Below are 22,005 nucleotides of genomic sequence, written 5' to 3'. Positions count from 1 at the left end.
GACGTTGCACAAAACAGGCTCACTGCATTTCCTCCGCGTAAATGTTTTCGCCGAATGACACGCCTTCCGCAACTCAATCAAAGTGCACATCGGCTCATAATTACTACCCACTTCCTGCGCAGACTGTCCTTGAACGCGCACGCGAGTGGCGGGCGAATTGGTTCCTCCTGTGGCAGAATCCGAAAGGAATAATCATGTTCCACACTCGCATACAAATTCTGGGATGCCAGAGTGTTACTGGGGAGAGGCCCTCGGGTCACCGCAGGACCCCTGCAGGAAGTCGATCATTAGCCAGCACTCGTCTTGCATGTTTGAAGTACGTAGTTAAATATTGTACACAGATAAGTCGCCTTCGCCGGCTTAAAGCGCAGCAAACTTTGGAGTATGTGAGCCGACCGCATAGCTCAAGTGCGGCTGTCGCGCACAATTACAGTCAACACGCACCCGTTTGTAAAACATTTTGGGGGAGAACAAGACTAAAATTGTGTAACGCCCCAATTGCGCTGATCCTTTGAATTCAGTCGAGGCAATCTTGACAAAACCAGTAACTGAGCTGTACGGTCATTTTGCACATCAATAATCAACACACCTATTTTTTTTTTCTTAATTCATCCTGTTAAAAAGACTTTAGTGAGAATCATGGATGCAAATAAAATCCTTAATCAAGATTAAGGATAAACTAGTGGGGCTACTGGTTGAGCTTGTGAATTCGTATTGACAGGAGCTCACAATATCTTCTTTGTCATTATGTCATTGAGGCATGCTGAAAACACGCACGCAAGAAACGGGAAAAACAAGAAAGTAAACATGTTGTACTGTGTTATCGTAAAGCCGATGTCATGACAACTCGGCAATTGTTTGCATTTGTCAGCATTTAAAAACGGCAGCAATGGAAATTTCATGCAAAAATAAAGAAATCCCGTTTAAGGTCCCTATATATATTTTTTTGTCCTCACTAACAGAGTAGCTTTAAGAATGGCAGTTACTAGGGAATAAAAACTTTGCACTAGTAGACAACTTTGTGCTATAACCACTATGTGTGACAGAGCTAGATAACAAAAGCGCTCTTCACTAGTAGTGTACTCGTAGCGCGCATATGTCAACTACAGCAGTTTCCCCTCACATGTTCTAACACATGCCTAATAGTTGCCATATTATTACTACTGCAGTAAGGAGCTGACTCATGAGGTTTAATAGTATACTAGTAGGCCAAAAGTGGCACTAGTAGTGTGAATAACCTAGCTAGTAAGACACAGTGAGTCATTGTAATAGTGAGCTGAATGGTCTTACAAGTTCGGACAAAGTTTGTCCAAGTGGAAAGCAAGGACATGGAATAAATGCTCAAGCAGCTTCCCATACACACGTACACACCTGCTGGACCACACCTGTGCGTCCCCACCTAAAGCTTCGAGTTACGTAAGTGAGTTTTTGCGGCATAGCAATGCACCCCACCGTGTCCTACTACCCACCACGACTTAATCCTGCCTCAACCGTGTCGAGTAACCACGACGTTAAGAAGATTAAAATCCAATCTATGTGGTTTAATCGCAAACAAGTGCCAAGCATTAATCGCAACATTAACCTGGGCAAACTAGGTAATTGTATGATTATTCACAAAATAACACCTGAGCGTCGGGCTAGAGTGTTAATTGAAGTTTCTTTAGTAGCTAACTAGCTATAACCTCCACTAACCGAGGAAGTAGATTCACGACAGGTTAGTAGTGCAGAGAGTGCCCGGCTCCCTAAAGAAAGACCCTCGTTCAGAGCCTCTACAAGCACATCACACTTTGCCTTGATTTATTTATTTTTTCCTTCGGATGTTAAACCGTCGCCTCGTCTCACCTCGAAAGGACGGAAGTTTCGCTGTTCTCCGCCGGTGTTTTTGTCGGGTCTTCAGCCGGCCATGAGCGACTTCACGCGGCTCGTGCTGGGCTGCTGCTGCTGCTGCTGTTGTGCACTAGCCCATCCCCCATCCTCACAACCCGGGCTGCCAGTCCGATTAAAACTTGCTCGCTTGGCCTATTTCCACCGGCCTTTTTTTTTTTTTCTTCGTATAAAGTTCGCCTTCTTTAATCTCTCTTTTCGCCCTATTTTCTCCCGGTCTGCATGTTCGCCGGCGGAGCCAGTGGGGAACTGTGAGCGGGGGAAAGGGGCGGCCGAGCGCGGCTGGTGGTTTGCCCGCCTTTACATGAGGCTAACCCCGGCTGCATGCTAGCCGTGGCACCGCCCCCCTCTCACACACAATATCCGTCCGCGCGAGCCTATCGGGAGCTTCCGCGGCCACGCCAGGTAGAGCTACAACCTGTGGAAGCTAGGACTAGATCGTAGCACTAGTACAACAAACGTGTTGTACTACTGTTTTGTTTTGTTTTGTCCTGTTTTTTCACAAGTGCAATTTTGGTTCACTAGAAGGCAATTAAATCATATTACTAAATTACTGTACTGCACTGGAAACACTACCAAACCAAAGTAGTAGTCACTAGTCCTTATCAACAATATGCGGATACAGAGACCACACTAATCCATTATTTATACAACTAAAAACTTTTTAAAAAATTAATGAATTGATGGGGTTCAACCATCTGAAAATAATGTTTAAAGCCCATCATGAAATTTTACCAGTTAATATACAAATTAAATTTAAAAAAAGGGAAAGCGAGTATAAATTACGAGGAACAGATATTTTTTCCAAAACAAAATATAGAACAAAACAAAAAGAACAATGTATTTCAACTCACGGTGTCAGCTCATGGAACAATCTGGATTGTAAAACAAAATCATCTCAGTCTATCTGTATTTTTAAAAACTTGACACAAGCTCAATTACTGGAAAAATACATATAGCACAAGGACATGCTGCTGAATTATTTTAGAGTATTGTTATATTGAAAGCGTTTTGCCGGCTCGCTGTCATTTATTCTGTGTTGATTATTTGTTGTTGTTGTTGTTGATCAGGGGCAGATAACATAAGTTTTACTTCTTTCTGTCCATTTTGTATCTCTTTTTCAAAGAAAAGAAATAAAATTGAATTTAATTGAATTGGGAAAAAAAATGTATTTAATGCTTGAACAGCTTTCCATAAAGAAAATACACTCCTTTGCTTTCACTAGAATGACAATTCAATGTACTAGTTGAATGACTTGAGCTCATTAACTCATTCACTGCCAGTCATTATAGAAAATTTTTACATTTCCAATACTCACGTGATATTCCATTCAATAATTATATATAAACCGAATCTACCAAATAACAGAATAGACTCCCTACTTTTTGTCCCGTCCCGTTCTTTTATAATTGACAGCAGAAAAATGTAGGTTTGCCAAAATACAGCCATTTCTCCCATGGACTCTGAAACTGTGTTTATTTCCTATAAAATGGGGCAATGATGTCATCTACCGGTGGTTGGGCATCAGTAAAGTTGTTTCCAAGTTTGATATTTACAGTGGAGCATGCTCAGATTCGCCCCCATTTAGCACCGCTCTAAAAAATACAATTGACAAGTATACTTGTCAAAGGCAGTGAATTTAATAGATCAAGATTTTTTTTTTTTTAGATTTTTCTACTAATAGTAAAGGACTCCGGACTGGCCTGAAACTGTGTCATTTCACCACTAAAATTTCAGACAATGCAAATACATATTTCATCTGCTTGCACCTAGGCAACCCGTAAAATTACTATTCCCCCCATTTTTAAAAAAATAATTACTCATCTTGATTATTTTGTTGTTGCTGTCAAACATCTGCCTCATACATCAGCCAATTTATCAGTAATATAATGAATATGAGTAGGAAGAATATTTACATTGCAAGTCAATTTATATCGTGTGCCTCTCAATATTCAAATTGCACCTCAAAAAAATGCACTAAACCACAGACAATAGAGATTAATTCTAAAACTACGTGACTAGTTTAACTTCTCTTTACTTGATGACATCACTTGTCGCTAGGCAAAGCACAATAAAACAAAATGTGCCACCTTGGATTTGACTGCATGATCCAAGTGACACAATTCCATTTTTTGGTGACACAAATGGAATATGCGTGGTCTGGGAAACATTGCCACAATTCACCATGCTGGCCAACATTACATTTTTCCATATTTTCTCCTGCAGTGGCCACTTTTCATGCTCGTGTATTCCAGTGACGCGGAAGGAAAAAAAATCAATCCGAGGCTCACCTTCAGGTCTGTACTGAGCAATGATGGTGACGGTCTGCCCGGCTCTCTTCAGGGCGGCGGCCGCCTGCTCGTGCGTCGCGTTCCTTAAATTCACACCATTCACCTGCGACCGAAACAGACATCTCAATTGATCATTTCGAGTTAGGAGCTTTTTTGTTGTCATTAGGAGTTGTAAAAGACAAGTTGCTCATGTCTCCTAATCGCAACTCTTGTGTGAGGAGCAAATATGTAAACAGAGGATAGAAGTCGTTTCAAATAAACAAATGAGATGTGGCAAGTAGGCTATTTTAAGATTCCAGTGGTTGGAAATACGATTACCCAATTTGAACTTTACTGTAAGTTCAAGAGGTGTCGCCATTAAAAGACGACTTGATACATATTGATACATGAGTGCAATAGGATTCAATGACAGTACACTTTATAGTGGAGCGAGCAATTCAGTTTGGTTTCATTTGGTGTATTTGTATCGTTTCAATCAAAACAGATTTTCCGATTCGTTTCACCCAGAGTTAGTACATTTCCAAGCCTGTACTTTTTACCTTTATGGAGTTGAATCAGTACATGCGTATGATGTCAATTTGCTTTCAAATGTTCCTTACTGTTTTTAGCCAGTCTATGGTGTTTTACAGTGTTCACTCGTTTATGCGGGTTCATCTTTCGCGGCCTCACTGTTTCGCGGATTTTTACATTTTTTTTTTAATTGTTTTTATTTATGTATTTATTTATTTTAAACAACGTGCTTTTTGGTTTGTTTATTTTTTTTTATCTTTGTGTGGAAAACATACTTTTAATGGAAAAAAAGACTGTAAATAAAAAAAACAAAAAACAAATAATGAATGAAAAAGCATTCATAATGAACTAAAAATCATACCAAAACAAAAAAACATATACAATAAATGAAAAAAATATATATACTGTGCTGTATACTGTAATAAGTAAATAAAAAAACAAAACATACTTGTAATGGAAAAATGAATGTAAATGAAAAGAGGTCATTTATGATGAATGAAAAAGCATTTATAATAAAGTAAAAATCATTCCAAAATGAAAAAAATATTAAATGAATATATATATATATATATATATATATATATATATATATATTAGGGGTGTGAATTGCCTCGTACCTGACGATTCGATTCGTATCACGATTCACAGGTCACGATTCGATTCGATACCGATTAATCCCGATACGAATTTATAAGTCGATTGTTGCGATTTTTTTTCATTCAAATTTAGAAAATACTAATCAGTAAGCTTGTAGAGTGTAAGATTTATATGAAAATGTATTATTTATTTATCTGAAATTTCAGTCTTATAGAGGTTGTAATCTGTTTCATGTTTAAACAGCATTAAAATAAAATATTAAGGCTTAATGTTCCGTTCATATAACATTCTTCCATGCTTAAGGTGTGAATCCTAAAAAAAAAAAAAAAAAAAAATCGATTTTGCCTATTATTGAATCGATTCGAGAATCGCGCGATGTAGTATCGCGATATATCGCCGAATCGATTTTTTTTAACACCCCTAATATATATATATATACATATATACATACATACATATATATATATATATATATATATATATATATATATATATATATATGGTGCTGTATACTGTAATAAGTAAAAAACAAAGCATACTTTTAATGGAAAAATGAATGTAAATGAAAAAAGAACATATGATGAATGAAAAGGCATTCATAATAAACTAAACCATAATAAAATCATACCAAAAAAAAAATAAAAAATAAAAAAACAGAATAAACGAAAAAATATATATAATTAGCGGGAATTATCGCGGGTAGTTTTTGGAACGTAACACCCACGATAAACGAGGGAAACACTGTACTTTTTTTTTTTTTATTCATTTATTTCACGCAGCAGTCAACATCAACAATATATCAATTTTACATTTTTTTCTAAACCTAGCCTGAAAAGGAGTCTGAGGAAGAAAAACTTATTAAGTCCCCCCCACCCCCAAATTGCTTGCGAGCTTTAAGCTAAATCGCCTTACCTATTCACTACAGCATTTGTATCTCAAATTTTAACTGGCAAGTAAATACCAAAGCCAGCACCCCCCCAAAAAAAACCTCATAAGACGGGCTCAAGACGCAGTCATATCTGTACATCTACTTTAAGCCAAGTCAACTCATCTTAAGTAATACAGCATGTGAGTAGATACGGGAGAAACGGGAAGATGTACTGACCGACAGAATGCGGTCGCCTCTCCTCAATTCGCCGCTCAGGTCGGCCGGCCCCCCGGCCAGGATGAAGGAGACGAAGATGCCCTCGCCGTCCTCCCCGCCCACGATGTTGAAGCCCAGCCCGGTGGAGCCCTTGTGCAGCAGCACCTTCCGCGGCTCCCTTCCCAGACAAAAAAAAAAAAAAAAAAAAAAAGGAGAAGCGCCACAAAGTCAGTCTGATGATGCACAAAGTGAAGAATGACCGAAAATGAAAATAAAAGTCGGGTCTCCTGGACAGCCATTGATGAATAATTTTCCAAACTCTTGTTGATTAGACACTAGGTGCAGTACCACGTTGTGCCACAACATTTTGTGTCGCACTGAGCTACACTGAAATACATGCAGTGGAAGAGGCAGAGAAGGTCCCCTACTAAGCTGCAGGAGCAGTCGTCGTGTTAACGTAGCAGAGAGAATGTTGCCTGTGTTAAAGTAGCAGTTGCTTTCAGTTTTTTAATTACCACAACATCAATGGTAATTTTTGTTAGCCCATCGGTGGTGTATCAGAAAGAAGAAAGATTACAGTCTCTTCTTTCATCAGGAAAAAAATGTATGTTTCTATCTGTTTCAGTTTTGCAGCAATTAAGCTTCATCATTATTAACAAATCTGCTTAGAATTGTGGGGAAATCAGCTTGTTTTCAGCATGGCCCTGGTTGATCTCTTATACACTGCTGCCACCTGCTGGCCGTTTTTGTAATAACTACCATTGCTTCACCTGTTCTCTGCAGTTCAGAGGCTGTATCAAAGCCTTCTGTATGGTCTAGCATAAAAAAAACAAAAACAAACAAAATGTATGAATACGTCTTTGGGAAACTTAAAATATTCAAAATAGAACGTATTTATATGTTTTTGGGAGCAAATGAGTGAAGACACTGTTACAGATTTTCGTCTTAACTTGACTGTTTTTGCTCTTGTTTGATGTGTCAGTTTTGATGTAAAACTCAATGGGGAGCGACAAATGCAAGCACGGTTAGCCTCATTATTTTGTTTTTTTTAAAGACCTGTGCGAGTGAGAGTCTTCTTTTCGTTATAAATAGACTCTCATCTCTTAACTTTTTAAATACTTTTAAAAGTGCTGTTAATACATGTAAGGTTGTTTTCATGAGTTTCAATGTGTCCAAAAGCGTATGAAGCAAAATAAAACTATACTAATAAATAAATAATACCTAACTATACAAATAAATAATAATAGTACCTCGCGATAAATGGGGGTTCACTGTACATCAATAAAGTGGAACCTTAACTCTGTATTTTGCTGTTTTTTCCCTTTAAATTTTTCAATATGGTTGCTAAGCCCAAATTTAATAGTTATGACCGTTAACTAATTTGCTCCCAAAAATGTATAAAAACATTCTATTTTAAATATTGCCATGGTCCCAAAAATGTATTTAAGTGTATGTATGTAAGTATATAAGTAATGTATATCAGTTTGTTTCTTTTGTAATTGACAGAAACAGATTGAAATGGAAGAAACTCCAATCTTTCTTTTGGTAGGTTTCAAGTTTTTAAAGCAATAGAATACAATATGCTGTCGGCCTTTTTAAAATCAGTCCAAATCCAGTCAAACAGTTGGGAGCGAAGGAGGTTGGCTTCAGTAAAAATGGCGGCCAGTGAATGAGTTAATGATGTTAGAATTCTGCCTGGAATGAATAAAACTAAATATAATTGATCTCAATTGGAAATTGGATGTCGATCGTGCTCCACTTTGTGGAGGTTCCACGGCATCGTGATGTTGGATAACACTTTTGTTTTTTTTGTTGTTTTTTTTTGACATACATAAGAGCACAAGAAGCCACAGCACCTTTTTATCCACTGGCTGGACACGCACACACTTGACCACCCACTCAAATGAACGTACGGCGACAGAATAACACACATCCTGGATACCCCCCCCCACCCCACACACACACACGCACCACCCCAACTCAATCTCCCCGCTTTTTGCATGAACTGCGATGACTCAGTCTCCAGAAAGGCTTTTCGAACGGCCTCCGTTTTAGGACTGCTGTCAAACAACAAAACAAACACACACTCACAAATATTAAGAAGGCCCATGCAATGCTTGGTCTCGAACGCAGTCACATAATAATAAGCGACGGTATGAAAAAGCAACATACATTCATGCCTCCTTTGTATGCATGCACACGCAAATGCGCATTCCTTCCGCCACAAAAACACGGTATGGTTCCCATTAGCGGTTTTTCCTGCAGTTCCACAGGAACAATTCCATCTCCATCCCAATTGGCTGCGCTCTAAGTTGCGATTGAGGCCATTTTTTTTCCCTGCCTCCCTTCCCTCCTGCTGAAGCAGCATTCCAACAATTTGAAGATTCATGTGTGGGGAAAAGTCTTGATTGTGACTTTCAAAAGAGATTTGGAGAAAAGAGTCATGGACAGGAAGTTGTGGATTCTCGCGCATGCCAGATCCTACCACATCAGCATCAACTGAAATTCAAACAGAATGTGCTTCTTCGTCGCTGAATCGGTGGAGGCTGGTGTTTGTGGATCTTACTCTGCTTCATCTATCCAATCATTGTTATTATTATTATTACATATTATTTATTTTTATTTATTTATTATTATTATTATTATTAATATTATTATTGTATTTAGATTTTTATTTTATTTTAACATTACGAATTCCTTTTTTACTTTTATTTTTATTATTTGTATTATTTATTTTATTATTATTATTATTTTTATTTTTTATATATTTTTTATATATTATATATATATATATTTATTTTATATTTATTTTAATTTATATTATTTTTAATTATAATATTTTGAATTATTTTTATTATATATTTTATTTATTTATTTATTTATTTATATTTTATATTTATTATTATTTTATCATTATTTTATTATTTATTTTAATTTTTTATTGATATTTATTTTATTATTTTATTTATTTTTTATTTCTATTATTATCATTACTATTATGACCAGAGCAATATATCGATAATCGCGGCATCGTCATATCGTGAGTTATCGTGAGCCTTGTATCGCATATCGTATCTTATCACAGTATCACCCACAGGTTCCCACCCCTACTTGCGACCATGTCGAAGTGCCCTTGAGCAAGACGCTGAATCCCACAGTTGCTCTAGATAAAAGCGTTCAGCACTTTGAGTGCCTTGTAGGCGGAAAAGCATGATAGAAGTGAAAGCCAATTTACTGTCATAGAAATTAAAAAAAAACAAAAAAACGGTCGATTATGAAACATAATGGAGCTGTAGTGCGCGAGTTTCCACACAGAATATATATATACATTATACATACATACAGAATATATATACGTTGGAAAAGAAGTGTAAAGAAGTGGAAAAACTCATCGAATCAACTAGCTTCTAAAAGTGACTGATGTGACATCATCGCCACAATCCTGATTGGGTTTACCTTCGCGTTCCAACCCGACGGCCGCTTCCGGAGGAGCATTTCGGCGGCAGTCTCCTCGCCAGCGACACGGAGGACGAGACGTTGACGGTAAACATGGCGGCTACTATTATTTAGCTCGCCTTCCTGCGATCTGGCCTTCCTCTCAGCGGCGAGTCACTTGCGCAAGTGCCTCGCCGTATCTCATGACCGTCCGTCCGTGTTGTGTGATGGAAAGCAGCTCCAAACACTCGCTGCCCATCATCATTAGCAGAGAGGCTTAACATTTAACCCTAACAATCGTGGAGGCACGAAACCACGTGCAGATGCGTTTTCGTTAGCTAGCTAACTGCACGTCTTTAATGACTTCAGCCACCCAAAAATAAATAAATAAATAAATACATAAATACATAAATAAAACAGAAAATTTGAAATAGTGGGTGGGAAAAAGTGAGTACCACATCGTGCGCAACCTTTTGCACATTTCCAGGAATTATTTGCAAACAGGTATAATATATTTTGTAAGAAATCTCTGAAATGACTTTACTTGGTATTTACCAGGCCAAACTCCTCGCATTTTTGGAGTTTAAGCGGCCCAATGGCGAGTTGTCCTCTGTTTTGGCACGTCAACATTCTTAAGTGTCAGCCTGTTGAGACGAGGCAGGTCGGAAGATTCCCAGAAGCCCCTCTTGCTAAGTGTGCAAACAACGCTCACTTGTTGTTTTCAAGGTCTTTAATGTGACACTTTTACACTCTGTGGCTCGACGCTTGGCTTTCTTTCTCTCTTGAAATTTTCAATGACATATTTATATAATTAACACAAAAATATATGCATGTGGGTACAAAACATGCCGATAAAAAGTTGCATTTGTTGTAATTTGACATTTGACTCATTTCCATTTTAGGCTTCTGGCTGCGAATAACGTCTGATTAACACCTCAGACGAGAGCCGGGCTTCATTTGCCGTGATTGCTTTCATTTCAGCGCCTTTTTTCCCCCACCTTGGAAAACGGCAAGCGAAAGGTCAAAAGTGTTTCTCGTTATGCATGCATGAATTTGTCGAGTCAAAGATTATTTTTTTTGTGTGTGTTTGTGCGGATGCGAGGTGCTTCAACTTACTGATTAGCTCTCTCACCCGCCCGCTGCCGCAATCTGACTGCTTCTTGTCTTTCCAGTCTGACCAAACACGCTAAATGATGAAAGTTTTCCGCACGTTCCTTGCTTGGGGATGGCCTTTCTGGTTTCATTTCATTTTACATACATTCATTTTTCATCACAATATTGTCTATAATTGTGACTTTACTGTTACATAGGTTAAGTGTTAGCAGGGTTTTTCTTGTGTATAAAATTCAGAGGCGGCCACCTCCACTTTATTTGTCCAAGTGACTGATAATGGATGAATTCTCTAACATGATAATAGTCAGATTCTTATCTGAACTATTATTCTTATTATTGAAACATGGAATTATTATGTTGCCTGTAAAAAAATGAAAGTGAGTCTGTTGAATTTACAGAGCACATGCACGTCATGGTGCATGGTCAGGATTAGGGATGTATTTCCAATGCTAATATAGGACTTTGGAAGCAGCATCTTGTGTCTTCTTTGTGCACAACTTTCACTGATGTGTGATATGTTCACTGCATGCCGAGCCAAGATATCCTATTGGCCCTTGAAGGCTCTGAACCAATGGCAGCGCAGTGTTTTTATGTTGGGGAAAAAACTAACTAGGTATCGGTACGGTATCGGCCGAGACTGCAAAACTGGGTATCGGAATCAGTATCGGGGGCCAAAAAATGCTATTGGAACAACACTAACCAATACCGATACCTGGTATCGGTAGTCACCCATCATCATCAGGATGATACCACCTTGTCCTCAATTTGAGCCAGGAAAAACTCTGGTTAGGGATGTAACGATATCCAAACATCACGATACGATATCACAATATGAAGGTCACGATCCGATAGTGATCACAATACCGCGGGGAGGTTGACGATACAAAAAAAGGTCACTATATGGAAAAAAAAATGAGCTCATACTAAAAAAGACACTCACAATATTGTGCTTTTGTACATAACAATGCATATAGATAACTTATAATCTCTAATATTTAATCTTGAGGCACTTACAAGCACACATTGAGTTCTTCGACATATTGACTCAGTTCACAAGCATATTCCGTTTCCCTTCATCTGACCATTAGCATGGATTTTTAACACAGAAGGGCCAAAACATGCCTTGTGAAAATTAAACTACACTAAAAAGCTAGCCACCAGAGGATGCTAGAACTGCACAAATAGAAAAATCAACCTGAATTTTTTTTTAGCAGATGTGCTGCTTTTAGTATTGTGACATGACAACGACGATATATTGCAGCAGTTTTATTATCGCGGTAGGTATCACGATATTGCCGTATAATCGTTACATCCCTCCTAAGTGTAGGTTAGTAGTAGCTGCTGCACATTCGTGTGCTATGACATAATCAATTAAACGGTGCCCACATTTTCATTCATTCTTGTATTTTGTTTGGTAACCTAGCCTCCGTTATCCGTTGAAAGAGTTACCTCTTTGCTGTTTATGTGCTCAAAGCCCTGTCGAATATATAAAACTTGTACGCTCAATATGTCCGGTCCGACGACAGGATGGTGCAAAGACAGGCCGCTATAAATTGTGACTCAGCTGTCACAATCACAGCCTGCTCCACTTGTGCGCTTCCTATAGCGGACATCTAAATTTAGCCGCCTAGCGCCGAGAGTGGCCGATGGATTTAGATTGGAGCTGTAGGTACCACAGGCTGTAGGAAATCTGCCAGTAATTGACACCACACACCCCCACACGATGGCAGCAAAGAACTACTTTTGTCTAAATGACGCTCTTCAACTTCACTTCAATATACTTAAGCCAAGCTTAAGATACAAAAAGATGGCGACAAAGCAACATTTTTTTTATTGCTTTGTATTCAAAATAAAAACAGAGGTCAGGTTTGAAAAAAAAAAAAAAAAAAAAACTCCAATTAATGAATGAATCAAGGATGGAAAGCCATTTGAGCATTTACAATTCCGTATCATTGATATCCTGTTTACAGTCCATGTACTTACACAATCTTTGTCCTCACTTAGTAAGACAATTTAGCACACTAGTACACGACAAGATCAACTGTCTTACTTGTAACACTGTTCCCGCTACTAGTGCCACTTTTGGCCTCCTAGTACACAATTAACCTTACTAGTAAACTACTGTGCAGCTTTAGTCACACTACTAGGTCTAACTCGTAGGTACGTGTCAGGTACTACTCAACTCTTTTCAAGGATATTGAACTAAAATGACTTTCCATAAAGCTCTTTGAGTCCTTATTCGATATCCAAATCTATCCTTTATATTCATCTAAGGCACAAGCATGCACGTTGTCCTCGCTAGTAAAACAAGTTTGGCATACTGGTATGACAAAAACATGTTGCTAGGAATGTTAATCTTGTCAGCCATTTTTAAATTTAGTCTCAGTTTTAGTCCAGTTTCAATCATGCTTGTTAGTTTTTAGCATAGTTAGTCACCATCATCCGTTTCTATTTAGCCCATTTTTAGTCAATTAAAAATCTAGCATTTTAGTCTTTATTTTAGTCACGACAATTTTGACAGTGTATATATTTTTTTGTCAGCAGATGATGTTGAACATCAAAACTATTTCACATAAAATTTACTCTTATTTTTTTTTTAATGAAAAACAACTTGACACACAATTACAGTATATCAACAAGTGGCTACTATGGCTCCATGCTGCTATGAGCTAGTATAAGCTAGCAAGCATTAGTTTGCGGTCGGATTAACAATATTGTTTGATCGTTATAGCTGTTGGATAAATGTTACGTTATAACTATAATGGACTTTTTTTTTTTTTTTTTTTTTACCGTGAATCCGCCTCCTGTCTGTCCCATGTGTTGGTGCATGTTGCGCTCACAAGCTGCAGATTTGAAAGGGTTTGTGTCACGTGACAGAGTAGCAGAGACAAGCTTTTACAAAATCATATCATTTTTGTCTCGTTTTTGTTCATGAACTCAAATGTCCATAGATTTTAGTCTAGTTTTTAAGTGAAGCACATTTTTGTCTCGTCTTCATTAGCTGACGAAAATGCATACTGATTTAGTCCCATTATTGTTTATTAATGACGGTTTTAGTCTAGTCTAATGTAGTTTTAGCCGGTGAAAAATGTGTGTTGACAAAATTATTTTTGTTGACGAAATTAACACTAGCTACTGGTGAGGCAAAATTGTACGAGTTAACATGCTACTTAGCACTAGGGGTGGGAACATCTGGATACCCCACGATACAATATGTGATACAAGGCTCACAATAACGATTATCTCACGATATGACGATACCGCGATTATCGATATATTGGTCAGGTAATAAATCCACAATAATCTATGATAAAACTACTCAAGACATAAACTGACGTTTTTTTTCAATGAGAAAATGTTGTTGTTTTTTTTTTGTACCATCACTAAAACACAAATGGTGAAACTGGTGTCTTCTTCATAGTGAGTACTTTAGTGTATTTTTTTCAACAAATACTTTTCAAACAAAAACTTCATGTGAACAAATTTGTGTCTTTCTTAAACACTATTGTCATGCAACATGTCAGTCACATAGTCAATTGTTTCAAATAAATACAATTACTTCAATATTAAATCAATATTAATATTCCTCAAAAACTGTGTTCTTCAAAAAGTTAAATGTTAAAATTGAAGATATAATACGCAAAAAACTGAGTCAGTTTCTGGATAGATAAACACAAGTAAACGTAAGCTTATGATACTTCTTCGACTGAAGACTTGCGTACATTTCCCCGCCACTCTTTTGAGGTGTTCCCCCTAGTGGCCCGCCAAGTAATTGCTCAATAAGTCATCAACAATGAAGCCGTTTTAGTGGCTGTACATTAACGACAAATATCTAACTTGCGTAGGCGTATCAGTAATCTATGGGGAGACAAAGTATCACGATTTATCGCGATATCGATATATCGTCACACTTCTAACTCGGACTAATAGCGGCATAATCAAATTCTATTGGTTTCACGAAAAGCAGCAGTGCACTGAATCGTCCTACTACTAGTGAGGACGAAAAGCGCGTGGAAGTGATGCGGAACACATGCTCATATGGTCGAGTCATTTTTTTTATCTGCTGACTGCTCAAATGTTTTTTCCATGCAACCCTACAAACTTTGACACATATCATATTAAAGCGAAGACTCACACCCACTCACACGCACACACAAAAAGACAGACAGACGTACAGAGACATCAGGGTTGACAAAGGGATGAGAAAACAAACTTAATGAACAAACATTTTCCCATCTGTTAAACTCAGGTATGCTGCAGATACGATGTACGCTTGAATATGATCGACCCCACTTTCAGTCGGAAAGTTGGCCCGAGAGGCTTTGGGTTGATCAACGCCTCCTGACAGATGGAACGGAGCAGCTTGTGGGAGTGCGAAAGCCCTTTCGGCTGCGCTCCTCCCGCAGAGATGCTCTTGCCAACCAACAGAGCGGGTACGGCTCGCTTTTGTGCGAGAGCAAAAAAAGGGGGAGAAGGCCGCCGCTTTTTCTCTTTCATCGTCGTGTAGTTGTTTGTTACCTTTCAAGTCGAAAAGCCCTCAAGTCGCACAAATGTTACGAGACGTTTTCATGATGTCATGCAGCAGACATCAACTCTGCGTCTTTTCAACATTTTGTAGGACTGGGTTTCATAATAAAATAAAAAATAAAATTCAAATAATGATATCGAATTGATTTTCCTTTTCGAGCTTCTTTTTCCCCCCAATAAATATATAAGAAAATAGAATTTTAAATGTTGAGGTTTTTTTTTTTTTTTTTTTTCTGTTTTCGTGACATTGACTGTTGAATGTTGAAACACATGAATTTAAATAAGTATTTTCTTACATTTATGAAAGATCTGACTTATTGCACTTTAGAGGGATACTTGACTTATTGAACAATTTTCAGCAGTAAAAAGTTCATATTTTGTCTACAATTAATGTGGTAACTTCATTATTTTTCATCTACAATTAATACCTTTAAAAAGTATTTTTTTTCTTCTTGCTGTCGACTGATGATGACATCACCTGTGCTGAGGAAGTAGGTAACGGCCAGTCATGGCTCACCTGTTTTTCTGAGTTTTGGTAAGTAAACTGAGCCATGATTGGTTGTTACCTACTTCCTCACCACAGGTGATGTCATCATCAGTCGACAGCAAGTCAAAAAATTACTTTTTAAAGTTACTAATGATACATGAAAAATAATGAAGTTACCACATTAATTGTAGACAAAATATGAACTTTTTACTGCGCAAAATGACGCAATGAGTCAAGTATCCCTTTAAGACAATTCAGAATCTTTTTAATTTATATTTATAATTGTTAATTAAAATTATGAAAATATTTTCATCTCATCTTGACTGACGCCAATGGTTGCCTAACACACAACAAGTGATTAATTTATAACACTATAAATCATTTAGTCAGTTACTTTTTCTGTAAAAATTAATTTGGAATTTAACATTTGTGGATTTATTTTATTTTTTTTATTATGTGCTTGATTTTTAAGAAGACTTGATGTTCCATAATTAATCAATATCGGTTTGAAGCAAGGTTATTTTAGTGAAAAAACTAAAACTAAAATTCAAAAAACGTTTTTGTTAACGAAATAAAAACAAAAATGCTTTTAAAAAAAACGACAACTAACTGAAACTTCATTTTATGTTTATAATTATAGCAAAAATTATCTCCGTTTTCATCTTTGGTAATTAATTTAATGCATGAGCCTTTGGGGATGATTTTAAATGTGATTTTAGGTCGTTTTATTTTGATATTAATCGGAAAAATGAAGCTTGAAAGTGACATCATCCAGCAGCAGCCAAGAGAAAAGCACCTTCAGATGATGTCGCTCGTATTGGCAGTTTTTGAATATTGCGCACAAGTTATACACGTTTCAAAAAACTAAAACTAATACTGAAACTAAAAAAAAATTAAACTAAAACTGAGCATTTATTAAATAACTAAAACTAATCAAAACCACCCAGAAAACTAATTAAAACTAATGAATTAAACAAAATAAAAACTAACTCAAATGAAACATTTCAAAACTATAATAACCCTGGTTTGAAGTTAATAGGAATCAAATAGAAGGGAAAAAAAAAAAACCCAGCCCTACATTTTTGCATCACCTACTCAAAAAAAAAATTCTTTTTCCACCGGGAAGTGAGTGTGACGCGACAAGGTGAAAAGTTTTTGGTTTTGGGGAGAGGTAGGGTTAGCCGAGCAAGGTTAGTACCTGCCAGAGAGGGGGAGCGGAGCTTGGCACAAGGGTGCAGGGGAAGGACAGAAGCCTCTGAAGAGAGCCTGGGGACCTTTGCCCTCCCCAGGTTTGTGGATGACACTGTAAATTGGCTCAGCCCGGCTGTGGGGGGTAACAGGAATCACAGTGAACGGGACAGAGTGCAGGACAGGCACGCAAAAAGCACGCAAACCAGAGGTGGGAGGAGCAAGTCACAAGTCAGTCGCGAGTCTCACGTCGTTGCTACGTCAGATGTGCTGCGTGCAAATGTCGACATTTCAGCCCACAAGAACTCCAACTGGAGCTTGAGAAGCATACAAGAGACAATTTGTGAAATGTTGTTATGTTCTGTGGAATCGAACCAGCAACACGTCACAGTTCAAGGGATGCACGCAATCTGCAATGTATGTAACTTGGCAGAACTTGATTTTGTTTTTTTTAGTGATAAAACAGATATCAACTAACCATATATACCATAAGATCCCATGAATAAGCAAGCACCCATGTTTTTCATTCCTTTACTAATGACAGTATGTGAAACATTTTGAATTGTGTTGTGTAAGAAATGCACAATAAATCACTGATTCTATTTTTTGTTTGCTTCTTTGTTATTTTTTATTTATTTATTTTTTACAACCTCAAGGTACTGCTGACTACTGGTAAACATCTAAAAATTGGGGAAAAAAAATGTTTCTTATTATATATATCAACCCCACGATTTGCGATTTTTTTCTTCTTAAAAAAAAAATAGTGTTATACACGGCATTTTAAAATTAATTCTACATTTAATCCTTGTTGCTGGATGACCCTATTGTGATGGTATACACGTGTAAACAAAAAAAGCTAATTTAAGAATATTTATTATGGCTGACTTTAGTTTATGTTACATGTCATTAAAAGCCAACATTCTGTATATCTTGTTTTCAAGTGGTATTGTTTCTATATTTAAAACTTGAATTTGTATACAGTATTCCTATTTTATATTTTTGTCTTTATCTCATTTGCTCCCAAAAACTTATAAATACGTTCTATTATAAATGTTTTAAGTGTGCCAAAGACGTATTTATATGTTGGTTTTTTTCATGTTTTTTTTATGCAAGAGCATACAGAAGGCTTTGATGCAGACTGTCAACTGCAAAGAACGGTTGAAGCAATGGTAGTTATTATACAGCAGCAGGCCAGCAGGTGGCAGCAGAGTATAAGAGATCAACCAGGGCCATGCTGCAACAAGCTCTTTTCCCCACTGTTTTAAACAGATTTGTGAATAATTGATGAAACTTATGAAGCTATATTCTAATGCTAATTTCTGCAAAACGGAAACAGATAGAAATTACTTTTTTTCTTGATGAAAGAAGAGAATTTACTCTTTCTTTTGGTAGGTCCCGTGTTTTTATAGCAATAGAACACAATATTCCGTGGGCCTTGCAAAATCAGTCAAAATCAATTAAAACAGCCGGGAGTGAAGGGGGTTGCTTCTGTGAAAATGGCAGGGAGTCAATGAGTTAAAAAAAATATTATTTATAATTTTCAAGTGTTAAAGGGGAAAGACTTGTCAAGTCATGGTTCAAGACAAGTCCAGTGAATAACCAAGTCAAGTCGAGTCATAAGTCTTAGCCAAGCAAGTCCCAAGTTCTAAAACTGGCAACTTTAGTCTGATTGAAGTCAAGTCATGTGACTCAAGAGTCAGACCCCCCCCACCTCTGACGCATACCAACAAAAGATGCGACATACAATGTAGACAGTTTGCACAAAAAGGACATCAACAGGGCCACGGGACAAGAACACCCCCAGTAACACACTCGGACGCCGGCATGCACACGCACACACACAGGGAGCCTCCTCCCCAGAGCTGTGGGTTAAGATGACTCAAGACCTGACGGGACACTCTACTACACCACCCACCTCCCCCTACCACCACCATCCACGAGGCTATTCTGAGTTCTCGGGATAGGAGGTCAAAGGCACCACACAGTGTCCAGCTTGAACGCAGCGTCAACTCGCCCCCCCCCCGATGAGCTTGGAAATGTAAAATCACATTTGTTGGGCTTCACCAGGTGACTGAACATGTGTGTCTCGTCGTCACGACAACCACACGTGGACAAAACCTGGACCACAGCAACCAAAAAAGAAAAAAAAAAACCCATGCAGGACTCACATCTCTTAACCCTTACATACTGTTTAGGGGTCGACCGATAATCATTGAGCCATTTTCAGCAGTAAAAAGTTCATATTTTGTCTATAATTAATGTGGTAATGCCATTATTTTTCATGGACAATAAATACCTTTCAAAAGTAATTTTTCTACTCGCTGTCGACTGATGATGACATCACCTGTGCTGAGGAAGTAACGACCAATCATGGCTCAGACAAAATCCAGAAAACAGGTGAGCCATGATTGTCCGTTACCTACTTCCTCAGCACAGGTGATGTCATCATCAGTCGACAGCAAGTAGAAAAAATTACTTTTTAAAGGTATTAATTGTACATGAAAAATAATGAAGTTATCAAATATATTCTGGACAAAATATAAAATATTCACTGCTGAAAATTGTTCAATGAGTCAAGTATCCCTTTAAGTTTTTTTTAAAAGATGCTACTGACACTGGGAACTTTTTGGAAAAAAAATAACATATCAGTCTACCTCTAATACTGTTCAGCTTAAATTTGACCCATTTTGACATTTGTCAGCAATAACATTAACGTAAATGTCATTCTTTCACCCAGAAATGAGATAATTTTTCCAAAAGTGACCCAAAGTATACAAAAATGAAAAGAACACATCAATGTAAATCTTTTGTTTGTTACAAAATTTGTGTACACTGACTTGATGTGTACACAAACAGATTTTAGATTTACACGTGTGTAGCAAAAATGGTGATAATGATATGAATGTTGAAACTGTACATGCCACAAATGTATGTATTCATTAATGGGAGCTTGGGGGAAAAAATAAATAAAATCCCAACAACTGTCTGTGTTTCCACCACATTTGCAGGTTCCTACAGAAACATGCATCTGTTGGTCTTGGAAGGGTCATGGGGGGTCAACAACAAAATAATGATTCCACATAGTAAACATCAGGAAGAGTGAACCTTGACGCAGGTGCGAGATCGATGCCTGCAAAAGTGCACTTTTCCTTTTCTCTGGAACATTGATTAAGGTCTAATCGTTCATTCATTAACGCAATTAAAATGCACTTTTAACTCATTTGCTCCCAATAACGTTACATTTTATTTTATTTTTTATGTTTTAAGTGTCCCAAAGACATATTTATATGTTTTTTTGTTTTGTTTTGTTTTTATGCTAGAGCATACAGAAGGCTTTTATACAGCCTCTCAACTGCAAAGAACAGTTGCAGAAATGGTAGTTATTACACAAACGGCCATCAAGTGGCAGCAGAGCAAAAGAGATCAACCAGGGCCATGTTGAAAAAAAGCTCAATTACTCACATTTCAAAATTGATTTGTGAAAATTGATGAAACTTAGCTATATTCTAATGCTAATTGCTTCAAAACGGAAACAGATAGAAATATTTTTATTTTTCTGATGAAAGAAGAGACTTTAATCTTTTTTTTGGTAGGTTCCATGTTTTTATAGCAATAGAACACAATATTCTGTGGGCCTTGAAAAATCAGTCCAAATCCAGTAAAACAGCCGGGAGCAAAGGGGATTGCTTCTGTAAAAATGGCTGGGAGCGAATGAGTTAAAAATAGCTGTAGTTGATAATCTGACATAGACAACTGTTATTATGATGATATGTTTGACCGGAAACATGCAATGTGCATGGAAAAGGAACAGTATGTAAGGGTAGAGCAAGTACTTTTTTTTTCTCTCTCTTTTTCTTTTCTTTCTTTTTTTTTTTTTAAGGGCGTGTGTTAGGACATGTTTGTTCCAAAACAAAATAAAACAAAATGAAAAGAAACCACAAAACAAAACAAAACAAAACAAAACAAAACAAAACAAAACAAAACAAAACAAAACAAAACAAAACAAAACAAAACAAAACAAAACAAAACAAAACAAAACAAAACAAAACAAAACAGAAAAATCCCCTCTGTTTCTGTCTCTAAGCAATGTGTGCTTGAATCTTTGCAGATGGAAATAATAATAAATAAAATACAAATAATGTGACGGGAGACGAGGTGGGGGTCATCCAGTCACTGCCGATGTACTAGTGTGCACTTGATCCTCACTAGTAGGCACATTTTTGGCATCCTAGTATGACAACAGTATGTTACTAGTCAGGTAAAACTGTGTACATGGTTCTCTCGTTTATCGCGGGTGTTACGTTCCAAGAACTTTTTCGTTTTGGTATGGTTTTTACTTCATTATAAATACTTTTTCATTCATCATAGAGGTTCTTTTTTTCCATTTACATTCATTTTATTCCATTAAAAGTATGCTTTTTTTTTTATTTAGTTATTGTACAGCACAGTATACAGTATCTCTCTCTCTCTCTCTCTCTCTCTCTCTCTATATATATATATATATATATATAAATATATATATATATATATATATATATATATATATATATATATATATATATATATATATATAGAGAGAGAGAGAGAGAGAGAGAGAGAGAGAGAGAGATATGTGTGTGTGTGTGTATATATTTATTTATTTATTTATTTATTTTATTTTATTTTCATTTATTTATATATTTTTTTGTTTTGGTATGATTTTCAATTTATGATGAATGCTTTTTCATTCATTTGTTTTTTTTTCATTTAGTCATTTTTTTCCATTAAAAGTATGTTGTTATTTTTTTAATTCACTTATACAGCACAGTATATATTTTCTATCTCTGGAATGCAATGTTGTGGAGCGACGGGACACTATCGGAAAGGTCCCGTCGAGACAAATCCGCGGA

General features: G+C 36.9%; 1 protein-coding gene across 9 annotated transcripts in view; it reads right to left on the bottom strand.

The window, feature by feature from the left end:
- The window catches only part of dlg3 (discs, large homolog 3 (Drosophila)), a 184,615-nt gene that overhangs the window by 31,487 nt on the left and 131,123 nt on the right, over positions 1–22,005 (bottom strand). For 8 of the 9 annotated variants that reach the window (XM_077531147.1, XM_077531145.1, XM_077531149.1 and 5 more), the window contains 2 exons: positions 6,388–6,544; positions 4,176–4,278 (listed from right to left, as the gene is read on the bottom strand). In XM_077531147.1, coding sequence (XP_077387273.1) covers positions 4,176–4,278; positions 6,388–6,544 — 260 coding nt within the window. Of the gene's footprint in view, positions 1–1,842; positions 2,221–4,175; positions 4,279–6,387; positions 6,545–22,005 lie in introns of those variants that run through there. The other variant, XM_077531153.1, reaches the window with a different exon arrangement.

The sequence above is a fragment of the Festucalex cinctus genome, chromosome 9 (assembly GCF_051991245.1).
Source record: "Festucalex cinctus isolate MCC-2025b chromosome 9, RoL_Fcin_1.0, whole genome shotgun sequence".
Taxonomy (NCBI): Eukaryota; Metazoa; Chordata; class Actinopteri; order Syngnathiformes; family Syngnathidae; genus Festucalex; species Festucalex cinctus.
Note: the sequence above shows the minus strand (reverse complement) of the source record. Positions and strands in the feature narration are given on the sequence as shown.